General features: G+C 49.6%; 1 protein-coding gene across 4 annotated transcripts in view; it reads left to right on the top strand.

The window, feature by feature from the left end:
* Positions 1 to 1,650: 1,650 nt before the first annotated feature.
* Positions 1,651 to 25,066, top strand: part of LOC147673016 (cold-inducible RNA-binding protein-like) — a 46,935-nt gene continuing 23,519 nt past the window's right edge. Inside the window, exons 1-5 of one of the 4 annotated variants that reach the window (XM_086946682.1) lie at positions 1,651 to 1,785; positions 5,376 to 5,486; positions 5,765 to 5,871; positions 6,485 to 6,599; positions 7,386 to 7,488. In XM_086946682.1, coding sequence (XP_086802808.1) covers positions 5,384 to 5,486; positions 5,765 to 5,871; positions 6,485 to 6,599; positions 7,386 to 7,488 — 428 coding nt within the window. In that variant the 5' untranslated portion in view covers positions 1,651 to 1,785; positions 5,376 to 5,383. Of the gene's footprint in view, positions 2,274 to 5,375; positions 5,487 to 5,764; positions 5,872 to 6,484; positions 6,600 to 7,385; positions 7,489 to 25,066 lie in introns of all 4 variants that reach the window. The other 3 variants (XM_086946685.1, XM_086946683.1, XM_086946684.1) reach the window with 3 other exon arrangements.

Below are 25,066 nucleotides of genomic sequence, written 5' to 3'. Positions count from 1 at the left end.
CACCACCAGCCATCAGTGCACGCTTTACCACCAGGCACACACACCACCAGCCGTCAGTGCACGCTTTTCCACCAGGCACACACACCACCAGCTGTCAGTGCATGCTTCCACCAGGGACACACGCCACCAGCCGTCGGTGCACGCTTCCACCATGCACACACACCACCAGCCATCAGTGCACGCTTTCACCAGGCACACACACCACCAGCCCTCAGTGCACGCTTTCACCAGGCACACACACCACCAGATGTCAGTGCACACTTTTCAAACAGGCACACACACCACCAGCCGTCAGTGCACACTTTTCCCTCAGGCACACACACCACCAGCCTTCAGTGTACTCTTCCACCAGGCACACACACCACCAGCCGTCAGTGCACGTTTTTCCACCAGGCACGCTTCCACCAGGCTCACACACCACCAGCCATCAGTGCACGCTTTACCACCAGGCACACACACCACCAGCTGTCAGTGCACGCTTTTCCACCAGGCACACACACCACCAGCTGTCAGTGCACGCTTCCACCAGGGACACACGCCACCAGCCGTCGGTGCACGCTTCCACCACGCACACACACCACCAGCCATCAGTGCACGCTTTCACCAGGCACACACACCACCAGCCCTCAGTGCACGCTTTTACCAGGCACACACACTACCAGATGTCAGTGCAGCAGGCAGGCTCTTCTCAGAGTTTCTTGGTAAATATGTGTTTGATGCCTGGGAGGGAGTGGGTTGAGTCTCCTTAAACCATGCTGCGTATGCAGGTGCAGTGCATGAACTCCTGTGTGAGTGAGTCATGCTGCCTGGGGCTCACTCACTCCACACTTGTAAATTGCACCTGCACCAGGCAGCCCCCACGCCCCCGGAAATGACTGCTTCCTACAACCTGAATGGAAACAACATTCAGAGCAATGAAAACAAGTTCATTTGATGCAAAGAACTGTAAACAAAAACCGTGTCCAGTTATTGTATATCTGGCAACCTAACAAAACAGCAACAAAAAATAAACAAGGATTGGCATAGCCAATAGGTCTCGCTTTGCTGACCCTATAAGTATTTAGTTATGCAGCAAAATATCCTTGGTGCAACAACACCAACTGTTGCATGGATAAACACTTATAAGGTCCCAAATGCGAGACCTATTGGCTATGCCAATGCTTGTTCTATATTGCATACAAAAACTGGGTTTAGAACTCTGTTTTTGCTTGCAATATGTTATAAACAGCAAAAAATACAAACCTGGTTGTCACCGTACATGCTTATAGATACAGCTCAGGCAGATTGCCTCTGCTTCTATCTAAGTGAAAGGGGAAAATATATTCACCTATTTATTTTTATTAAATCTTCCACTTGCCTCCTCTAAAATGTTGGCATGTATTTTTATTACACTTCTGGGTTACTTCGGGCCCCCTGCTGATACCACACAAGAACCCAGTGAGTTGCATATGTCGTGGCCTCCTATAATGCTGGGGAGCAGCGCCCCCTCCTGCTACATCCTAGGAGCTCACTTGCTCACGTGCAGCCATCTTAGGATCAGGCATCGTCACCACGCCTGCACGGACTTTGGGAGCATAGCTGCTTGCCTGACTCTGACACGGACGTCGTGAACACGTGCGTACTGTCTCATTGTGAGGTCACGCTATTAATATTTATGAGAGGAGGCGAGGTATAAACTAGAGCGCGCGCTGGGTGTCCGGGAGTCGCCGAGGCTGTGCCGTCTGTTGCCAGGTGAGGGACGTCGAGACAGAGGAAGCAGCGTCGTCGTCGCCGCCGCTCTTGAAGATTAGGCGAGTGGGCCGCTGTCCGCGGTGGGCGAGCTTTTATGACATCAGAGGGAGCGCGGTGGGCTCGCAGGCCTAGTGACGTCATATTGCTGTTACCCCCTCCGAGACGGGGGTCTTCCTTGCGGCGCGCGCTGCTCCTAAAATGGCTGCGGCCGGCGGCCATTTTAGGGGCGCTGGAGCGGGGAAGCGCTGCGTTTAGCGTGACCTCGCCCCCTCTCACCCCTGCCCGAGACCCTCCATGCGTGACAGGTGTTTTAGAGCGCGGGAGCGGCGCCGCGGGAAGCGTGACGTCGCCCCCTCTCACCCCTGCTTCCAGGCCCGCCATGCGTGAGGATTCCAGAGGCGTCCAGGCCGAAACGTTCGGTGACTGGCGCGAGGCACGATTTAAACCGTTTAATAACGACGAATACGACTCCTGGTTGTAACACCCCCTGCTCCAGTGGAAACGTGACATTCCCAGGTTCGTCTCCTAAGGCACCTCGGGCTGTAAGTACATGGGTGAGGGAGGGGTGTTACTGCACCGGTGGGTCCATTATTATGTAGGGCAACCCTTACCCAAAGGTGCTGTAGCACTTTGCTTTCAGGATGGGTACATAAGCATACATGCCAACATTTCAGAATAGCAAAGTGGGAGATAAAACATAAAAAAATCGGGAGAATGGGGCCTTGAATCGGGTTACTGACATGTATGGGCGTTGGAAGTGTGCTGCTGCAGGATCGGACATTTGAAACGCGAATGCACGTTTGTTTCTTACCTTTCAGAAGCATGAAGTGCAATGGCAGGCAGAGAGGGTGATGCAAGGGTTGTGCACTGGCCTGGCCGGTTGCTGGCATTGCATGCACCCCCCGCCCCCTGTGTGGCAGCCCGGGCTGAAACAAATTCCTGGGCACACACACAGCCGCCCCCCCCCCCCCCCCCCCCCTAGTACTTCACAGGTCTTTAAGAGACAATTCCCTTGTTAATGGCGCTTTGTTGGTTTTTCACCCCTTCTAGAGCTCCTGCACGTTACGCAATAAATACCAAGCCCTGTCAGCTGAAACCAATCGGGTTTTTGCTTGCAGGAATCGGGAGGCGGGAGAATAGCCTTGAAATCGGTAGTCTCACGCCTGAATCAGGAGGGTTGGCATGTCTGCATAAGGTCTGATACACATGTTAGCTTCACAGCTGTTCGGTTAAGAGTAAACAGATCACAAGGGCCAGAGTTAGAACACAACAGATACAAACATGCCAACATACTAGGCCAGTGAAGTGGGATATTTTAAAATAGAAATAGGGAGAATGTCATTTCCCCATTGACTTCTACTGCAGAAAAGTCTATTTCAGGCGGGAGATAGCTAAAAAGAAAGCCATTTTTTAATTTGTGTGATTCTCCCGCCTGAATCGGGTCTATTGACGTATGTAATTCCACGAAACAGAATCACAACAGTGTGTTGAAGGGGTAGCAAAGGACACAAAGGTGAGCAGGTTGTCACCTGGTACCAAGTCCGAGAGGCGGGCGCGCAACACCCATTGGAATCAAAGGGCTTCAGTCCCCCCCCCCCCCCCCCCCCCCCCCCACCGTCGTGAGTGGCATTCAGGCTCAGACAGCTTCCGGGCACGCACACAGCTGCTCCTGTGCACTTCACAGGTCTTTAAAAGACCATGTGAATGAGGCTTTGTTGTTTTACCCCTTTCAAGAGCCCCTGCCGCTCCACTCAGCCTATTGCTTAACCCCTTCCCTGTTCATGACGAGCTCAGCTCGTCATGAGGCAAAGTGGAGCTGTGCTTATCAAGAGCTGAACTCGTCATGAACAATGGTAAATCTTGGTTTGCAGCACAGGAGGGGAAAAGTCAAAGCAGCCAAGGTGTTAAAGTTTCAGCCCCCCCACAAAATGTTGTTCTACTTGCGCCTCTGCCCAGAGGCGGTATAGGTGAGAGGAGAGCATGGTCCCCGCGAAAGACCTGAGGGATGCCAGACTTTAATTTTTTGGATCATCTGCTATTTAGCCATTTGTTTGCCCCCTTTGTTTCTTGGCCCTTTGTTGTAAATCTCTTGTTCTTCCTACCATCTCTGTGCTTCTCACGCTTCTTAATCCGCTTTCCATTCTGCTTATTGATCCACATATTTTGCCACTTGTTTCGTCCTTTTCTAGCCCGCTGCTTTAACCCCCTCTTTGGTTGTTGCCTAATTTAAATTACTTTCTGTAAACATATCTTCCCTATTTAACAACAGTTCTTTGTAAATTGCTCAAATACTTTATGGTGCTATAGAAGAATATGCAACTAAATAAATAAGTGAGATGTTTCAAAAGCTCTCCCCCCCCCAGAAATTTGGCTCTAGTTGCGTGTCTGGCATTATGAACCCCTACTTAAGACCAAGACTGTACTGTTCGCCAGAAGAGGCGAACAGCAGCTCAAGAAAGGCTCTTGTGAGATGAACGTTATCCCATTACTGACTAATGGCAGCAATTGGGCTTCTAGATTGACAGCTCTAGCTCAAGGACGAAGATCGCAGAAAACAGACTGTGAGTGACACTCGCTGACTGTGGAGTGAATTCCTTACTGCCAAAAATGGATTGCGGGATAGCCATCCAGGCTCTGGCCCCGCCTCCTCTTGATGGTGGTAAAGGTCTGCTGGCTGACAACAGAAGGCCTGCTTGACACATATGAAGTGTGCCCTACATGTGACAGGCCATTTCATCATTAAACCATTACGTTTGACAACTTGGTCTCCTGATGAACAATATAAAGAACAGGTTGAGGAGGATCCAGTCACTATCCCGGGTGATCTTAGAAAGCAACCATTTGTCACAGAACCCTGGGGGAGATAGGCCTACTACTAATTTATTGGGTGAAGGAAGGCATTTATGAAACTTATTTGTGTAGAGCGGACGTAGCCAAATGTATAATAGAGAGTTTCACAAAGAGCAGAAATCGAACATTAGCACAGTAACAGCATAGACCAGATTTTAGAGAGGAATACCAGTTTTTTTCTTTTCTTTTTATGGAGTGGTCTTATTGGGTTGCCGGTGAGCGGAATCCAAAGTCATGTTTGGTTATTCACGGCTTGGGGTTTGTCCGTTGACTGATGGCAGATGTGAGGTTAAGGACCGAAAATTAACTGCCATCGCACCCGTGTTCCTTTTCTGGCTGACGTGTGAGTTTTGCCAGCAGCAGATTCAGAAATATATATGGTGCCCTGTGGTTTTTGCATGTGTTGCCAGGAGCACCCAAAGCCTTCTGATTCCCCCACTAATAGGAGTCTGTCATTTCCTTTGTGGCACCTCAACGAGTAGGCGCTATAATGGTATTTAGACCTTAATTCAGGTCCCGACGGTGCTAGGACTTAGTGGTTTTTAGTGGGGGTCATCATTTTAAGTGCCTGCTATATCTGTTCTTATTTTATGTAATACATTTTAGAGCCCACCTCATATATAGCTGTGTAACTTAATTGATCCAAGACTCGTAGAAAAAGCTTTGAATGGGTTCACCGTGCTCTGCAACCATGGCTGATCGCTGTGGCTGCGAGTTGTTTGTTGCCGTTTTGTGGTTGTCTCTGCATGGACATGATGGATCCTGAGCTAACTGAGATTTGGCCTTTTTTTCAGTGTTCACCATGGCTTCCGATGAAGGGAAACTTTTTATTGGCGGCCTCAGTTTCAACACAGATGAGCAGTGCTTGGAAGAGGAATTTGGCCCGTTTGGGCCGATGAGCTCAGGTGAGTGTTACAGGCATGCATAATGTTCTGCCTAATGTCATACATGACTAGAACAAAGTATGTGTGCAAGAGGTGTGTAGGACTCAGTGTAGGACTTTGATGCTGGAACAAAATGGGTGCTGTATGTAAAAGTGTCACAAGTATGAATCCTGAAGGGTGGGTGATTCATCCTTTTTATCCTCCTTGAAAATGAACACCATTTCTTTAGACAATGGAGGTTCTGTCAGTGACTGAGAGTAGCAAGAGTTCCATTAACGCCCTTGTTTTCCACCATGTAGTTGTGATCGTGAAGGATCGAGAAACCGATAGGTCCAGAGGGTTTGGTTTTGTCACCTTTGAGAGTGAAGAAGATGCCAAGGATGCCTTAAAGGCCATGAATGGGAAGGTGAGTGCTTCTTTTACTCTTTTGAATAAAGCGAAAGGTTGTAATGTTCTGATAGTGCTTGCAAATAATAAGCTGCCAGCAGTGGAACTGGCTGCCACTCACTGGTGTTTAGAAACAGTGGATCAGCCAAGTCTAGTTGTATAATGAAAGTCCTAAAGGTTTGAGGAACAGATGAGCTGAAACCTAGCAGCTGACAGCTAAGACGGTCTTGTGTCTTGAGACCAGGTATAGTTTAGACTAGATTACCATAGCTGCGCACCTACTCTCTTTCATGTAAATTGGGGTATATTGTGCCTCGCACAGTTGTGTAGATTAACACTAAGGAATCTCTCAGAGTAAGATTTTTACTTCAAGGATGCTGATTTACCTTTTTTTTTTTTTTACAAATCTGCCCAGTTGAATCTGCATGAGTATTCCTTTGCGCTTCATGGGTGTGGGGTGTTTAAGAACAGCTTCACTCTCAGTGAAGCTTGACCAAATTATGGACCAAGCTAAGGCTTCTTTGTAATGTTTCTTCTACATACTGCTTAATCTTTGCTTTGTGCAGAGGCCTTGTTGGATGGTAATGAAGTCTGCTGCTTTTCTCATGTGCACTGCGTTTGATCTTCCACAGACTATTGATGGGCGCCAGGTCCGAGTTGACCACGCAGGCAAATCTTCAGACAGAAGCCGAGGAGGAGGATCTGGCGGCGGCAGAGGGTACTCACGTGGGGGCAGAGGAGGACGAGGCAAGTTTTTTACATTTGGGATACCCGTGTACTGCGACAGGAAGATGTGTGGATGGCCTTCTACAGCGGCTGAATAGTGTTTCTTATTGGTTGGAAGCAGGGCCAGCGCTAGGCATGTGCAGTAGGGACAGCTGCCCGTGGCCTCGCACTCAGCCCACCAGCATGGTGCCCGCAGCAGTTCGACACACCACTAGCCCTCTTGTACTCCTGCCAGTCAATTGAAAGAAAGCTGTCTGTTTGCAATTGGGCCCATGAGAGGGAAGGGAGGGGAGCGCCCCCTCCTTGGGCCTCTTAGGGATGGTGTCCCAGTTGCAAGGAGACGCGATTTGTTGGTTTGCCCTGTAGTGAGGCCTCCTGCCTGTCTCCCCATTCAGAGACACTGCGTTACGGCCATTGTCAGCAGTTTAGCTCCCCACACGTTTAACTTTCAGCCCCCAAGCATTTTTCACACCTTCAGCCCGATAGGAGCTGTAAAAGAGGTGCTTGTAGGTGGCTGAGAGGAGGAGCTGCGGCCCAGGAGGAGCCTGAAAAAAGCAGCTTCTGTAGCTGTGAATATATAATGTAGGCAAATTAGAGGAGCCTCGCACATTCCCTTTTGGCTGAGGGCCCCATAAATCCTAGAACCGGCCCTTGTTGGAAGCATGAGTGCAGGACTTGTGGTAACTGCTGTTAGCATCTTAGGTTTTAACATGCATGGATTACTTCTAAGTGTGGAAATTGTACTAGTTGAGTCTCTGCACATGCTTGCTCAATCACTGACCTGCATGTGCTATACTTTTCTTTCAGGTGGTGATAGCTATGGCAGCAATCGATTTGAGTCCAGGACTGGAGGATATGGTGGCGGTGGATATGGTGGCGGTGGATATGGATCCAGGGACTCTTACGGCAGGTAAGCAGGGTGGGAAATTAATTGGTAGTGGAATTGCAGCCAAATTAGGTTACATTTTTGTGAGGATTTGGGTATATTATATGGAATATCTCTAAGGCGTTGCAGTGGAATGCAGTCGCACAAACTGTCTTGTGTTAAGTCAGGCTCATTTGAACAACGTTAAGCTGAACTCTGGGTAGCTATGACTTTTGAGCTGCAAGGCCTGAACAAATATCCCTTAACTCAATGCTCCAAAAGACACAGATTTGGCTGGCAAACAACCATCTAAAACTTAACACACTAAAAACAGAATTCCTCCTCATCGCTCCCCCCAAACAAACAGACACGATCTGCGATTGGATGCAGCACCTAACTGCACTCGATGGTCAACCTCGTATTATTGACTCCGCAAAGTCCCTAGGAATATTTCTGGACAATAATATAAACATGCAGAAACACATCAGCGCTGCAACTAAAAGAGCCAATTTTCAGATGAACACCCTGAGAAAACTAAAACCATTCATACCCGCGAATAAATTTAAACAGGCAGTCCAAGCCCAAGTAATTCCCAGAGTGGATTATGGAAGTGTCGCTCTCTGCGGCCTTCCTAGATCAACAACCGCTCCGCTAAGAGCAGTAATCAATACAGCCGCTAGACTCATCACAGGCACTAGAAGAAACTGCCACATTTCCCCCGACCTTCGTGCCCTCAACTGGTTACCGTTTGAGGCCAGAATCCATCTGAAATTCGCCTGTATAACTCCTAAGGCATTGCACCAAAAAACGCCGAGATACCTTGCGGAGAAACTAGTACTATCGGGTGGTAGCAGAACAACTAAGAGTTCTGATAATCTTCTACTTAAACCACAATGTTTCTCTAAGATAAAAACCTACAACCGTACCTTCTCAGGAATTGCCCCCAGGATTTGGAATGTCTTACCCACAGAAAGAAGACTGATTCCGTCCGCTGCTTTCTTAAAAAAAGAAGTGAAATCGATCCTCTTATTTATTTATTTGTGGATTTATTGAGCGCTTACGAATCATCCCCAAGGGGATCTCTCAGTGCTATCCAAGGAGAAGGATGGTGAGGATATATATTTAAAAGAGCCATGTCTTCAACTGTCTCTTAAAGTTGGTTAAGTCGCCACAGGACCTGAGATTTTGTGGAAGCATATTCCAATGGCTGGCTGAAAAATAGGAAAATACTCTACAGCCATTACGTGCCTTCCGTATTTTCTGGATGCACAGAAAATTGGAATTACTGGATCTCAGTTGTCGGGCCGGCTGATACCACCTGAGTTTATTCCTAAGGTAGGTCGGGCCATTTCCCTGTAGTGATCTGAAAACTACACAGAGCATCTTAAAGATAGCTCTTTTCCTCACCGGGAGCCACTGTAACTGATACAGCAACGGGGCTGATGGTGTCCTTGCCGGTTTGTTAAGGGCAAGGCGGGCCGCCGTATTCTGCACCACCTGGAGTCGAGACAAAAATCTTCCCTTGCTCCCACCAGCAGCGCGTTTCCACAGTCCAGCCGACTCACCAGGAGTGACTGCATAAGGGTCTTCCCCGCTGAAAGAGGGATCCACGGAAAGACCTTCCTAAGCATCCTCATGGTGCCGAAACAGGCACCTGAGACTGTCGTGACCTGTTCCTCCATGGATAGCTTATTGTCTATCTTGATGCCCAAGTTCTTCGCACTGTTCCTGGGTGCAGGGTCATCGCCCGACTCAGTGGGCTACCACTCTGGGGACCAAATGGTCTCAGCCTTCCCAAACAGCAAGATTTAAGTTTTTGAGGAGTTAAGCTGTAAAAAATTCCTCCTCATCCAAGAGGCAATGCTATCCATGCAGCTTCTGAACCTCAATTGGGTGGATATAATATCCTCCCCAATGGGGACGATTAGCTGCGTGTCGTCCGCATATGAGATGGTTTGAAAGCCATGGCCCCTGATGATATCGGCCAATGGGGTTACGTACACATTAAACAGGGTCAGACTAAGCACAGATCCCTGTGGTACGCCTTTATCTACGCTGGCGGTTTGTGATACAAACATATCTAGCTGAATGCTCTGGGTACGGCCGGAGAGAAAGCTTTGAATCCATTTAAGGGCCCTTCCCTACACCCCAATCCCCCTCAGTCTGCCTAGCAGCGTCTTGTGTGAGATGGTATCAAAAGCTGCTGACAAGTCGAGGAGGACTAGGATTACTGGGGTCCCGCTATCTAGAGTCATCCTTATGGTATCCGTCACCTCCAACAGTACAGCCTCCGTGCTATGGGAGGCACAAAATCCAGACAGAGAGGGGTCCAATAGGTTGTACTGTTCCAAATAATTAGATAGCTGTTGGTTCACCAGATTTTCCAAGACCTTCAAGCAGCAGGGGAGAAGAGAAATTGGCCTATAATTCTGTAAGGTGTTTGAGTCTGCCTCCACCTTTTTTAAGGAGTGGCTTTACCCGCGCACTCTTCCAATCATTTGGAAAAATCGCCTTCTCCAGTGAGATATTCTATATCTTAACAAGAGCATCTGCCAAGACCGTACTAAGAGTTGCCATAACAGCTGGGGGCGCCGGGTCCAGTGGTGAGCCAGATTTTACACGGCTTAATAGCTAGATTCACCTGAACTTTCTTATATATATACTTTTTGATATGTGCTAGTTGTTACCTTGTACCAGGAATGTATTTGCTTAAGTAATTTTACTCGTATTTATTTGTTAAATCACCTTTATGTTCCTTGAAAAGTGCTCCGATACCCGCAAGGGTCTTGTTCGCGCTATACAAAACTGTCAAAATAAATAAAAATAAACTTAGTGTAAAGCATTTATTAGTACCAAACAATGAAATAAGAAAGCTGCACTACATGAATGAAACACGACCCCAAGTTATAAAATAGATGATATTTTTATAAATTTTTAGAGTCCTTGATGAGCCAAATTCATTGCAGCATTCCGGTGATGCAGATTTTTATAGGCTTTATCACTTTTAATTTCGACCGCAAACAAGCATTTGTCAACAAATATTTTGGAAACTTTTGAAAAGTTTGTAAAAGTTAGTTCGGCTACTCCGGCTACGGCTTGGGTGACCAAATCCGACCGGATGAAGGTCGGTTAGGCCAATGGGGTAGATTTGGACAACCACCAGAGCGTTTTCCAGTCCGGTTCCAAACTTTTCAGCACAAACGCTATCTACTTTAATTTAGTGCTCCTGATGCTAGGGGTACTAGATGAAAAGATGCTCTATTTGCTATGCTGTCGATGATTTTTCTGTGTACAGGTGATGTGGGGCAACTTTGTCCACAGAGGTCTGGGGTTCCACAAACTCCTCTTCAAGACAGTGGAAGGCCAGCTGTGGCTGGGCTACTGGTCACCAAGCACAGAAGTTAAAGAAGAATCAGAGGCTAGTGTCCCTTTTGGGTGACCAATCCAGACTTTGTCAACTATCCCAGGCCTGGCCGACTCAGGTGCAACTTTTGCCCTTCAAGGATCGGTCTCTTGGAGCGGCCAGCGGCAATTATCGGTGAGTTTGTGGATTTGGCAACCAACTTATCGGTTTGGGTTTCTTCGTTCTTTTGTCTCTAGAACTGGTTCTAGGGGATCAGCCAACTGATCCTTGGAGCTACTTGTTTGGTCTGGGGCTGGGCATGACTTTACCCCATGCCAGTAGCCACAGACACAGTCCCAATTTCGCTAGTCCTAAAGTGCAGTAGGTGCAGTCCAACAGACTGTGCAGCCTCTTTCTGCAGTCCAGGGGCAGCACAGCAGTCCTTCAGTCCTGGTTACAATGCCAATGTGATCTGAGGGTCAGGGGTGCCATATTTATCCCAGGAAAGTGCCCCAAGGGGCTACTAATTCACTAGCAAACGGGCTACCAGATCCCCTCCCTTCTGGTGACAACTTTCCAGAAATTTGTGGCACCTAACAATCCCAGAGTACACTATTCTGCCCACTCCCTCTGCTGTTAGGAGCTTGGTAGCCCACCCTAGAGGCTTGGCTATCTGTGGGCTACACTCCCACTGGAAAACCTGTTTTGGCACTGGTCTTCCCTCTCTGGTCCTGTTCCCAGCTTGTCTGCCTAAACAAAGGGCAGCCACTCAGGAGTGTTAAAGCCATTTGTCCACTAAAGGAAATTCGCCTTTCAAGCTCGCCTTTTGGGCTAACACCCAAAGGAACATCCCTCAAAGGGGAGGAGACACCTCATCTTGCAGCTTGCTTCTGTTGTTTTGAGGACTGGGAGTTGTTTACACCACTCCCCAGGCGAGCAGAATGCTGTCTGTAAGGCTACTGGACCAACTAGGTCAGAGTGGCAAGTTTCTAAAAGTTGATTTACTTTAATAATGACATTATGTAAATCCAGTATTTGTAAAGCGCGCAGCTAGCCGTAGGCATCTCGGCGCTGGGGGCCGTCAGGAAGATTAAGCGAGCAATTGCCCAGAGTCACATGGTGCTGGGCTGACCCCTGCCGCCGGTGCGGGGGATCGAACCGTGATCCCCAGCGTCCGGCATCAGTCGCCCTGGCCGCTGCGCCACACCTCTTCCTATTAACCCCTTCGATGCTATTGACGGAACGGTTCCGTCATGAGCGTCAGTTGGCCTGTGCTCATGACGGAACCGTTTCGTCATGAGCCCGTTAGCTTATTAGAACGTTCAGCACAGCGCAGGAATCTGCGCCGCGCTGATGAGGTTAAATTCAACCTGAGCAACAGGACGGGTCTAATGGTGCAAATAATTTGCTAACTTAAGTTAGGTATTCCAATTCAGATGTAGCCAGGCTGGGGTGCCAGCCTGTAACCCTGTATTGGCCGATTCAATCCCTGTTCATAGTCGCAACAACTGCCCTCGGCCCCCTCGTCGTCCCTGCAACCTTTCACACAACTTCACCTCCCAGCCCAACTTGTCCTCCGCCCTCCCGATTAACTCTCTCACTCAACTCTCCCCCAACCGGACCTCAATCCCAGCTCACAATCGCAACAACCGCCCTCGTCGTACCCACAACCCTACTTCTGACCTCGACACACTCACCCTTCTCCGCTCCTATGACCCAGCACCCCAAAATGACACAACCACCCCACACCTCACCATTCCCACGATACACTCAAATCCCCTTAGACCCCCCACACTAAACAGCAGATCCTCCATCCCCAATAACCTTAGAAGAGTCCCCCTCGCTCTAGAACCACCCACCACCCCCAACACACCCCGTTTCAAATGCACCCTCCTCAATTGCAGATCGGCCTCGAAACATTCCAGTGCCATTGCTGATCTCATCTTATCGCTGGACCTTGACATAATCATCCTGACTGAAACCTGGCTAACTGAATCTTCGACACCTATAATGGACATTCTAGTTCCTCCCAACTACCACATTATCAGGCTCGACAGATCAGGCAAATTAGGTGGTGGAATCGCATGCATTTACAGGAACAACATCTCTGTTCTGATAGCCAACTCCACCTCACTACCATCCCCAACATCCTGTGAATACATCTGCCTCGACATTATCAGTGAGGGCAAACCGATATGTTCTCTTCACAGCATTTAACACCCTCCCAGGGACAACTTCACCTTTTCCCAACAAATCATGGATATGATCTCAACCAATTCTGGGCGGCAGCTCACCCAAATATACCTTGGGGACTTTAACCTCCACTGGAACGATCGCAATGACGCGGTGGTAAATAGTCTTAAAAATTTCCTCGACGCCCTTAACCTCACCCAAATATGCAACAGCCCGACCCATGAGAAAGGCTCTATCCTTCACCTGATCATCTCCAAAGAGGACTCTATCCTACTCGAGTCCATCCAACCCTGTGATTGGTCAGATCACCATATTATCACATTCTTCATCAATGAAAAAGTTAGTTAACCCGGCTCAACTCTCCAAGCCGGAAGTCTGGAAAAGAGACATGAAAAAACTCAACCCAGGCTCTTTGCCCCCTAACAGGTGCAATCTCCTACTTCCACCGACAGGCGATACGGACGTTCAAACCCTGACTGACCACTATCTCAACGCTATGACCTCAATAATTAATGAGGCTGCACCTATGCAACTAAAAAGAGTCTCTACTAAAATCTCCAACCCATGGTACGACGGGAGTCTCAATGAGGATAGACGAGACATGCGAATGGCAGAGCGTATCTGGAGATCAGCTCCCTCTGCAATGCACCTAAAAGACCTGAAGAAAAAGAGAAACGCCTACTTCAGGAAAATAAAACGTACAAAATCAGACTTCTTCAGCCTCCAGCTCGACCAAGCAAAAAACCGCCCGAGAAAACTGTTTGAGCTAATCAGATCACAATTCAAGGAACAACCCCAACCACTCAACACTGTGAGTAAAGCACCCTCCTGTGAAGACTTCGCTGCTTTCTTTATCCAAAAAACTGACAACATAAAAAGCGATCTCCTTATTGACGCAAGCCTCCACTCCAAACCCCAGTGCCTAGCACCCGCTGAACCAAAAAACAATGCTACATGGTCAACCTTTGGCACATACTCGGAAGAAGAAATTGGCAAACTGCTCAGCACCCTGAAACCATCCAATCACCTCACGGACCCCCTTCCTGCTTCTGCAGTAAAAGACTTTACCCCTTTGCTTCTCCCTCTCTGGACTAAAATTGTCAACAGCTCTCTCCAACAAGGAAGCATACCTGACTCCCTCAAAGTTGGTCAAGTCACACCTCTACTAAAGAAACCCACAGCCGACCCCTCTGATCTCAAGAACTACCGACCCATTACCAATATTCCCACTCTCGCCAAACTCCTGGAAAAATGCGCACAACTACAATTGACTAAACACATTGAACAATTTGATCTCTTCAACCCTCACCAGTCAGGCTTCCGAGCAGGACACAGTACAGAAACGGCCATGACGCACATAATTGACGACTCACTTCAAATGCTAGACCAAAACAACACTTGCCTCCTCATCCTTCTTGATCTCTCTTCAGCATTTGACACCGTTAAACATGAGAATCTTCTAGAACTACTAAATACAAGAATGGGTTTATCTGGAACTGTTCTCAAGTGGTTCACTTCCTTTCTTCACAACAGGTCGCAGAAATTCAAGAGCAACAACCTGATGTCCTCGCCAATACCTGTAACGCTAGGCGTCCCCCAGGGCTCCTCTTTATCCCTAACTCTGTTCAACCTAGTCATGGAACCACTCATCACCTTGCTACAAGCATCCAATGTACACTTTCACATGTACGCCGATGACACCCAACTTTATCTCAAATTACAATCCCCCAATGACATCCTGCTCCTGAACTCAACAATCAGATGCACCCAATCCTGGCTTGCCGATAATCACCTCAAACTCAATGCCCTGAAAACAGAGTTCCTTCTGATCTCACCTCCAGCTAAGATCTCCACCACTCAAACCTGGCTTAAACACCTAACTGCACTCAATGTCCAACCCACCATCGGGGACTCAGCAAAATCTTTAGGCATAACACTCAACACCAATCTCAACATGCAGCAACATATCAGCAAGGCAACTAAGGGAGCGAACTTCCAGATCAATACTCTGAGGAAACTTAAACCCTTCCTCCCAGCCAAAGACTTCCAAACCGCAGTACAAGCAATAGTCATCCCCCGAATTGAATACGGTAGCACCGCCCTATGCGGACTCCCCCTAACCCCAACCGCACCACTAAGAGCTTCCCTAAACGCTGCAGCGAGACTCATCACTGGGTCAAAAAAGCACTCCCACATTACCCCTGACTTGAAATCCCTGAATTGGCTGCCATTTGAAGCCAGAATACACCTGAAAATCGCCTGCATGACACACAAGGCGGTTCACCTAAAATCATCCGGCTACCTCGCCCAGAAACTGACAATCTCTGGCTGAACCAGAAACACTAGAGGCACACACAATCTTCTGCTGAAACCGCGAAGATTCCGGAAGGAAAAAACATATAAGCGATCCTTCTCGGGAATGGCACCTAGGATCTGGAACTCACTCCCTTCAGAAACCAGGCTTATCTCTTCCACTACACTCTTTAAAAAAGAAGTAAAAGCTATCCTCGTGGCTAAATACACTTGAACCAGTATCTAGAACTCTGTTAACATTCGACACCGATCTGTACTACATGCTTGACCCCTTTGCCTACTTGTATGAGTTGTCTCATTGCTCACATGATTGGCTTTGCAGTCACCCATTTGTACTGTTTGATTTACTGACTTATCTATCTGACTATGATCCCTCATATACCCCTTTATGTAACCTATTTGTACTGTTTGATTTATTGAATTATCTATCTGACTATGCCCCCTCATATACCCCTCTATGTAACCTATTTGTACTGTTTTGATCTATTGATTTATTTGTATGATTACGCCCCCTCATGTACCCCTCTATGTAAAGCGCTCTGATATCTGCAAAGATCTTGTCCGCGCTATATAAAACTTTTTTTAAATAAAAAATAAAAAAAAAGATTAGGCTACTAACTTTTCCACAAGAAAACGACAGCTTGAAAGGGTTTGCTGCAAGGCCATAAATAGACATACATGTCCCACTTAACATACAGCTCGCTGCCTTGGGGGTCTGTAGGCCGTCTTTAGGGGAGACCTACATATATTGTTAAGGGAAGTGGTGTCATTGCCATTGGTTTGTATGGCAAAGTCGAACTGGCAGTGTAAACACTTCCCTTCCAGTCTACCGGGGCAGGCTGGAAGCCATTGTTTACTTTTTCACACAAAGGGTTGCACAATCAGTGTTGCAGCCTTGGGTGGACTCTCTGCCTTACATGCCCTTGGTACTCTGGGTACCATATACTAGGGCACAGCTTTCCAAACTGTTCATATTGGTGACACACCCTTTTATGAAAACATTTTCAGGGACAAGGTAACGCGAGGAAGCGCAGCGAGTGAGCCCGAACCACCTATGGTGGGTTCGGGCCCCACACACACACATCCAACCCCACACACACACCACCCCACAGACACACCACCCCACACACACACACACACACGACCCCTCCACACATCCCCACACACACCCCCCACACACTCCACCCCACCACACACACACAGAGACTTGAGGGGCACTGTTAAAGGGTAATAGTGAGGGAATCAGTGGCGGAGGTGGCCTTTCCCTCCAACTGTCTCCCTCCATCTGACTCCCTCCGACTGTCTCCCTCCTACTGTCTCCCTCCCTCCCTCCCTCTGTCTCACTCTTCTGTCTCCCTCCCTCTCTGTCTCCCTCCCTCTGTCTCACTCCCTCTCCCTCCGACTGTCTCCCTCCCTCTGTCTCCCTCCCTCTGTCTCCCTCCCTCTGTCTCCCTCCCTCTGTCTCCCTCCCTCTGTCTCCCTCCCTCTGTCTCCCTCCCTCTGTCTCCCTCCCTCTGTCACCCTCCCTCTGTCACCCTCCCTCTGTCACCCTCCCTCTGTCACCCTCCCTCTGTCACCCTCCCTCTGTCACCCTCCCTCTGTCACCCTCCCTCTGTCACCCTCCCTCTGTCACCCTCCCTCTGTCACCCTCCCTCTGTCACCCTCCCTCTGTGTCTCCCTCCCTCTGTATTCCACCCTCCCTCTGTATTCCTCCCTCCCTCTGTGTCTCCCTCCCTCTGTGTCTCCCTCCCTCTGTGTCTCCCTCCCTCTGTGTCTCCCTCCCTCTGTGTCTCCCTCCCTCTGTGTCTCCCTCCCTCTGTGTCTCCCTCCCTCTGTGTCTCCCTCCCTCTGTGTCTCCCTCCCTCTGTGTCTCCCTCCCTCTGTGTCTCCCTCCCTCTCTGTCTTCCTCCCTCTCTGTCTTCCTCCCTCTCTGTCTTCCTCCCTCTCTGTCTTCCTCCCTCTCTGTCTTCCTCCCTCTCTGTCTCCCTCCCTCTCTGTCTCCCTCCCTCTCTGTCTCCCTCCCTCTCTGTCTCCCTCCCTCTCTGTCTCCCTCCCTCTCTGTCTCCCTCCCTCTCTGTCTCCCTCCCTCTCTGTCTCCCTCCCTCTCTGTCTCCCTCCCTCTGTCTGACTCCCTCTCCGTCTCCCTCTGTCTCACTCCCTCTGTGTCTCCCTCCCTCTGTGTCTCCCTCCCTCTGTGTCTCCCTCCCTCTGTGTCTCCCTCCCTCTGTGTCTCCCTCCCTCTGTGTCTCCCTCCCTCTGTGTCTCCCTCCCTCTGTGTCTCCCTCCCTCTGTGTCTCCCTCCCTCTGTGTCTCCCTCCCTCTGTGTCTCCCTCCCTCTGTGTCTCACTCCCTCTGTGTCTCACTCCCTCTCCGTCTGTCTCACTCCCTCTGTCTCACTCCCTCTGTCTCACTCCCTCTGTCTCACTCCCTCTGTCTCACTCCCTCTGTCTCACTCCCTCTGTCTCACTCCCTCTGTCTCACTCCCTCTCTGTCTCACTCCCTCTCTGTCTCACTCCCTCTCTGTCTCACTCCCTCTCTGTCTCACTCCCTCTCTGTCTCACTCCCTCTCTGTCTCACTCCCTCTCTGTCTCACTCCCTCTCTGTCTCACTCCCTCTCTGTCTCACTCCCTCTCTGTCTCACTCCCTCTCTGTCTCACTCCCTCTCTGTCTCACTCCCTCTCTGTCTCACTCCCTCTCTGTCTCACTCCCTCTCTGTCTCACTCCCTCTCTGTCTCACTCCCTCTCTGTCTCACTCCCTCTCTGTCTCACTCCCTCTCTGTCTCACTCCCTCTCTGTCTCACTCCCTCTCTGTCTCACTCCCTCTCTGTCTCACTCCCTCTCTGTCTCACTCCCTCTCCCTCCGACTGTCTCCCTCCCTCTCTGTCTCCCTCCCTCTGTCTGACTCCCTCTGTCTGACTCCCTCTCTGTCTCCCTCCCTCTGTCTGACTCCCTCTCCGTCTCCCTCTGTCTCACTCCCTCTCCGTCTCCCTCTGTCTCACTCCCTCTCCGTCTCCCTCCCTCTCCGTCTCCCTCCCTCTCCGTCTCCCTCCCTCTCCGTCTCCCTCCCTCTCCGTCTCCCTCCGTCTCCCTCCCTCTCCCTCTGTCTCACTCCCTCTCCGTCTCACTCCCTCTCCGTCTCCCTCCCTCTCCGTCTCCCTCCCTCTCTGTCTCACTCCCTCTCTGTCTCACTCCCTCTCTGTCTCACTCCCTCTCTGTCTCACTCCCTCTCTGTCTCACTCCCTCTCTGTCTCACTCCCTCTCTGTCTCACTCCCTCTCTGTCTCACTCCCTCTCTGTCTCACTCCCTCTCTGTCTCACTCCCTCTGTCACCCTCCCTCTGTCACCCTCCCTCTGTCACCCTCCCTCTGTCACCCTCCCTCTGTCACCCTCCCTCTGTCACCCTCCCTCTGTCACCCTCCCTCTGTCACCCTCCCTCTGTCACCCTCCCTCTGTCACCCTCCCTCTGTCACCCTCCCTCTGTCACCCTCCCTCTGTCACCCTCCCTCTGTGTCTCCCTCCCTCTGTCACCCTCCCTCCCTCTGTGTCTCCCTCCCTCTGTGTCTCCCTCCCTCTGTGTCTCCCTCCCTCTGTGTCTCCCTCCCTCTGTGTCTCCCTCCCTCTGTGTCTCCCTCCCTCTGTGTCTCCCTCCCTCTGTGTCTCCCTCCCTCTGTGTCTCCCTCCCTCTGTGTCTCCCTCCCTCTCTGTCTTCCTCCCTCTCTGTCTTCCTCCCTCTCTGTCTTCCTCCCTCTCTGTCTTCCTCCCTCTCTGTCTCCCTCCCTCTCTGTCTCCCTCCCTCTCTGTCTCCCTCCCTCTCTGTCTCCCTCCCTCTCTGTCTCCCTCCCTCTCTGTCTCACTCCCTCTGTCTCACTCCCTCTCCCTCCGACTGTCTCACTCCCTCTCCCTCCGACTGTCTCACTCCCTCTCCCTCCGACTGTCTCACTCCCTCTCCCTCTTGACTGTCTCACTCCGTCTCACTCTCCCTCCGTCTCCCTCTGTTTCACTCTCTGTCTCCCTCCCTGTCTGTCCCCCTCTGTCTCACTCCCTCTCCCTCCGACTGTCTCCCTCTGACTGTCTCCCTCCCTCTCCCTCTCCCTCACTCTCTCAGTTTCACTCTGTCTCCCTCCCTGTCTGTCTCCCTCCCTCTCTATCTCACTCCCTCCCTCTGTCTCACTCCCTCCCTCTCCCCGACCAACATATTCTGTGGGTTCCATACGGGTCTGTGATAAAGAGGAAAAAATGTTGCTTTCATTCTTAAATCGTTTTCACATTTTCCATTATTGGTGGTGCCCAGGTGCGCAGCGCCCCTCACCACTCCCTCCCCCACACTCCCCCATGCCCATGGCTCACACAGGCATTCTCCATTGAACTTAATTGTTTGTTTTTGTTTTCGTAAGGTTACGAGCCGCAGCGTGCAGAATGATGTAAATGTGAAAGCTTCTATAGGGCTTCTTGGCAGCTTTTCTTTCCAATGCACCGCGATCCCAGGGCTGCCCCAGGCCAACCCTCTGGACCCAATAACCCACCATATTCACCCATTGAAGGGCCCTTTGCCAAATGGACTATCCACAAATGAATTCCTCCCCCCGCCCCCCTCCGTCTTGTGTGTCGTCCCGGGCTGAGACAGCTTCTGGGGGCACACACACACAGCCGCACCCGAGCACTTCACAGGTCTTTAAAAGACCATTTAATGTGCTAATAAGGCTTTGTTGTTATTCATATTAGAGTCCCTGTAGCGCCACTCTGCCTGTTGCTGGGAGGCCCGTGGGGGTGATCTAAACAGCATACTAAAACCGGGACATTTGGATGTTTTACCCGGACGCTGTTGTAAAATCCGGACATTTCTCTACTTTAGACCCCATCCCCCTCCCACCCCCCACCCCCCTGTCGTGTGTGGCAGCCCAGGACCGCTCACAGCCGCACCCGAGCACTTCACAGGTCTTTAACCGCATCGCTGCTGCAGCGATTTTTGCGCTGTGCGGCATTTTTTAAATTACCGCGATACATGACGAGCTCAGCTCGTCATCAGCACACGCCACCCGTGGGTGATGACGAGCTGAGCTCGTCATCAGCATCGAAGGGGTTAAAGACCATGTGTATGTTAATAGGGCTTTGTTGTTGCTTCGCCCCTTCTAAGAGCCCCTGCAGCTCGACTCCGCCGATGCGACACACCTACATATGGGTCGCGACACACTTATGTGTCCGCCACATAGTTTGGAAAGCTGTGTACTAGGGCTTATAAGTAAGTTAACTTATGCCAATTTTACTCAGTTTTTTTAACTCAGTTTATGCCAATTGGGGATAGCCAATTTGACATACACTCTGTAAGGGGTTAGAACACTGGCACTGAGCTCTGGTTAGCAGGCCTCCGTCCACTCTTGAGTTGAAAAACCACCAGCATCAGTCCAACAAGGGGAATAGCTGTTTTTATTATTACTGCTGATAAGTTATCTGTGCCGCCTGCTCTTGTAAGTTTTAGCATCTCATCCTACTCAAATTGTAAGAGTCACACGTTCTGCTGTTTTGCTTAAAAATTGTGGATGTTGAATAAAAGGAGCGGTTGTGAGTACCAAACCATTCAGAAGGAGTTAACAGAGAAAAAGACGCTTGTTTATGATAGTGAGAGAAGTAGTTGTATTACATGGGATGTAGGTGTAGAGGTAAAAGACTTTACTTCTGGCAGTGTTACCACACATTCCATGTATCAGCCTGATATTCAAATTCCTGAATGTGTCACTGTAAATTATATGAATTCATCTCAAACTCACACAGAGTCAAGTTACCAGGAAGCGAGTGATGAGGTTGAAGAATCAGTGATCTTAACACTAATGTTTCTAATTCTTCTACTTCTGATTCCACTGGCAATGGTACTAGAAGGATAACTGTGTTGCCTGTAAAATACAATTATTATTTGTATTAGGTGATACTGTGTATTCTCCTTTTTCACTGTATCGCTTTTGTTTTTACAGCTTGGTTTGAACATTTCTTATCTTATGGTGTATGTATTCTCACTCTCTTGTTTTGTTAAGAAAGGGAGATATATTGGGGCTTTGTATTATTCATATGCAGGTGTTCCTTATGTGCACGTGTCTTCTTACATGTTTACTTTTGGATGTGGATTCTGTTGCCCTGGTTGCTGCTGTTGGTCCATCTGACATCCCAACTTGATGATAGGCCAGGACAGCAGCGTTTCGAGAGGCTCCTGTCTGCTCTTCGTGGGCGTTATTATTGGACAACTCTCGACCACACAAATAAACCTGTTGAGTTAGTTGTTCCAGTTCTGTTGCGTGCGATTATACTTTTTTACTACACTACACACACCGTCCACTTTCATTTTCTCTGTTCTTTACTGGGATTAACGGCAAGATGCTTTCTGAGGGCATGCTGCAGTATCATATCACACAAGTTAAAAGGGCTTGTTTAATGTAAACAAAGGGAAAAAATACAGCAAATGACACTACACCACCCTTTTGGACCCAAAAGTAAATATTTCGAATAAAGGGGCTCGGTGATCTTTTCATTCACGGTGTGCGCTTTATAAAGTCTCTGGACCCAAAAGAGAATATAAAGGAGAAGCTGTATGCAGTGCAAAACGAAACCAATAAAGACGTGCACATAGATCAAACGCACGCGGTGTGTAATTGGAGCTCTCCGTCCAGAATAAACTTTGGCAGTCAGATCCCAGGGATTGGCCCACTGACACTAAACACACAGAAGGGAGGAGAGGAGGTACACTGGCGCGGATTGGATGAGTCAAGAGGTTGGTAATCTTAGACGGTTCTGATAGTGAACACTCCACTTTTGGGTTGTAATACAGCATATACAATAAACAGGGTCGAATGGCCTCACATAGACATAAAAATACGTTCAAGTACAAGCAGTTCTGTATATGCAAATGACCAGTGAATAATAAGGATTGTTGTGCGCACACAAATATATGTATGGCCTATACTCTGGAAAATAAGGTGTGCCTGGAGAGAGCAGTCGGGAACAGTTGTAGAAGGGGAAGTGAACTAGCCCGGAGGGGGAAGTGAACTGTCCAAAGCAGGAGGGGGCAGGGGGTTCTGACGTGTGCACCGAACAGGGTGACCTTATCCTGCCAGACGTGAGAGGCACGCTGATGGCAGGGGAGACACAGGTGCCGGTAAAAAGGGCTACTACCCTACTATGATGATGGCGGGGGGGGGGGATACGAGATACGATGATGCTTGTTCAGTGAAAGATGCTGTGAATGAGACTTCATTGTTGGTAAAACACTGTACCGATGATAGCGGCGGTATTTTAATCTCAGGTAATAGTATGCGGATACCAGCATGGTGTACAATGATGCTGGCGTAGTAAATACACTGCTGCTTGCAAGGGTGCACCAGAAATGACACCGATGGTAATATGACACTATCATGATTCAAGTACATGGGCGTGTTGGTAGGAGGCATGCTAGTGTCAGTAAGGGTGGCACAGTGATGCTGGCCGCGGGAAACACGGATGCTGTCAGATAATGTAGTGGTAACTCCATGCTGGGAGGGAAGGTTGTAAAACTGCTGCAGGGAGGAGTATGCAGAACCTGGATGGGTGACAGCGATTGGGAATGTCCTGAAAAATAATGGTTACCTGTTGTCCTTCATGCGGCCCTGGGTCCTAGTGCCTCCCACAGGGCTCGTGGCTCATGCTGGGCGAGTCGGGCTTCCCTCCTCCGCTCTCGGCTGGCAGCAACTCAAGCACGCACCCCGAGCCGCCGCCAATGCTGCTGGAGGAGCCCGGGAGGAGGCGCGGCTTCTCCCCCTCCCATGGAGTCCCGATGGCTGAGCCTGGCCGCCATACTTCTTGTGGGCCGCCGTCTTCCTTCTTCCCCCGGGCGGCGGGGGGGCGGGCACTTCCGGCCGGCCGCGCTAGGATTGGCCGGCCGGCTGAAGAAACCCCCGGGCGGGGATCGAGCAGTAAGGGAGGGAGGGAGGGAGGGGGAGAAAGGGAGGGAGGGGGAGAAAGGGAGGGAGGGGGAAGGTCACTCACCTGCAGACCTGGGCATAATAAGGAGACCCGTCCCGAGCAGCAAGGGAGGTGCCGGCAATGCCGGAACAGATTCGGGGGCGTTCCCGGCTTTCGCCTGACGTCGCGTGACGTCGGCAAAAGCCAAAGAATCTCGGGAACGCCCCCGAGTCTCCTCCGGCCATGACGGACTCCTCTCTGTTCCAATGGCTAGCCTCCATTTATGGAGCTAGCCAATGAAGCAGAGGGGCGTGTTCAAGTCACCCATACTAGAAACTACAGATTTCTCTGGAGGCGGAGCCTAAAGGCTCCGTCCCCCAGCGAAACCTAAAAATGTAGGGGTGAATTTATAAAAAGAAGTATTTCCTTACAGTTTTCTTACATGTTTTATCGTAAATATAATTTTATTATCATGCATGTTTGTTACATACAGATGTTTTTCCCTTGACCAACCACCTCATAAAGATGTGTTAACTAAGACACTCCACTAGCTTATGCATACTTTCTTTGAAATGTAACTAATCATGTATATTTTGCAACAATTTGTCTGACAGATATAATGCAACATCTTAACATTCCGATCATGAACACTAAATCCATACAACCCCTCGGCTGCCCTTAGGTCACTTATAAAAGTGATGAAAATGTGTCTCCCAAGATGTCCTTACGGCATGTGCCATATGTCATGGGTTAATTTACCTTCATCCCCATCCCAGTCCCAAAACCCAGTGGGAAACAATCCCCTTTTGTTGCCAGGGGTTTGCTGGTGCATCTTCTCTTTTAGGCCAAGACAAACTTCTAAGGAATTAGCCCAGTGCTAACTTCTGCGCTGCCTTACTAGGTGACTTTTTTAGGTCGAGCTGGAGAAAAGCAATGCGGTCGAGCTGGAGAAAAGCAATGCGAAGCATTGCGTCCAGCTCGACAACTAATGTCGCCCGTCTCCTGGGAATCTGAGACAGGGGTCGGGCACGCGCGGCGATTGGTTTCTGTGGACGCGCACGTCCAGGCCGGCGCCGTGTCCATCTCCTGCCTCAGAATCCCTGAGGTGCGCAAACACTCACACATGCATGCAGACTCACACTGACACGCGCACACATCCCACCCCTCCCCCCGCCCCCCCCCCCCCCTCTCTGTCTCGTTTCTCCTTTATTTCGTCAGCTTCTGCTCCACGGCTCCAAGAAGGGATCCCCGGGGCCGGACCACGGGACGCAGCTCCTTCTTCCTTGAATTCAGCGCCGAGCTATTTCCTAGGAAAACTTCTGTTCCTTGCTCTAATCAGCGATCAGTGCCTACTAAGAGCCCATCCTGTGCTGACGTCGCTCTGAGCGTGCGCTTGTGAGTAGCGTCTCGGGCAGGCGTGCTCTTGGTTATGTTTACGGACGTCATGCTCCAAGCCTGCGCAATAGAATGACAGAGGGAACATTGCTTACACTTGTTTTTTAGTAGTTTGTTGAAATTTTAGTGGCGTTTAATATTGCACGATACAGTGTTTCCCTGTGATTTCTTTTATGTTAGGGGTTCTTTGGGTGTAGTTAATTGTCCCCTTTGCAGCATCTTGTTTCTTATTTGTATTCCGGAAAGAATGTTAAGCATCTGTCTAAGAATTTTGCATTTGCTTCTTGTCTCACTGGCTTTTGCTCGAGAGCTAAATAATATTGGTTTACTTTTGACCTGAGGCTGAATGCTTTCTTGTTTCCCAAACCTTTTTTAAACAAATGTTAGTGACTGCGCAGAAGTCTCTTAAAGGCCGAAATATTCCATAGGTCGTTTGTGCAGGCAGGCCCCTCCTCCG

Source organism: Lissotriton vulgaris, chromosome 12, assembly GCF_964263255.1.
Source record: "Lissotriton vulgaris chromosome 12, aLisVul1.2, whole genome shotgun sequence".
Classification (NCBI taxonomy): Eukaryota; Metazoa; Chordata; class Amphibia; order Caudata; family Salamandridae; genus Lissotriton; species Lissotriton vulgaris.
The sequence above is the reverse complement of the archived record's forward strand: the minus strand, read 5'-3'. Positions and strand labels throughout refer to the sequence as shown.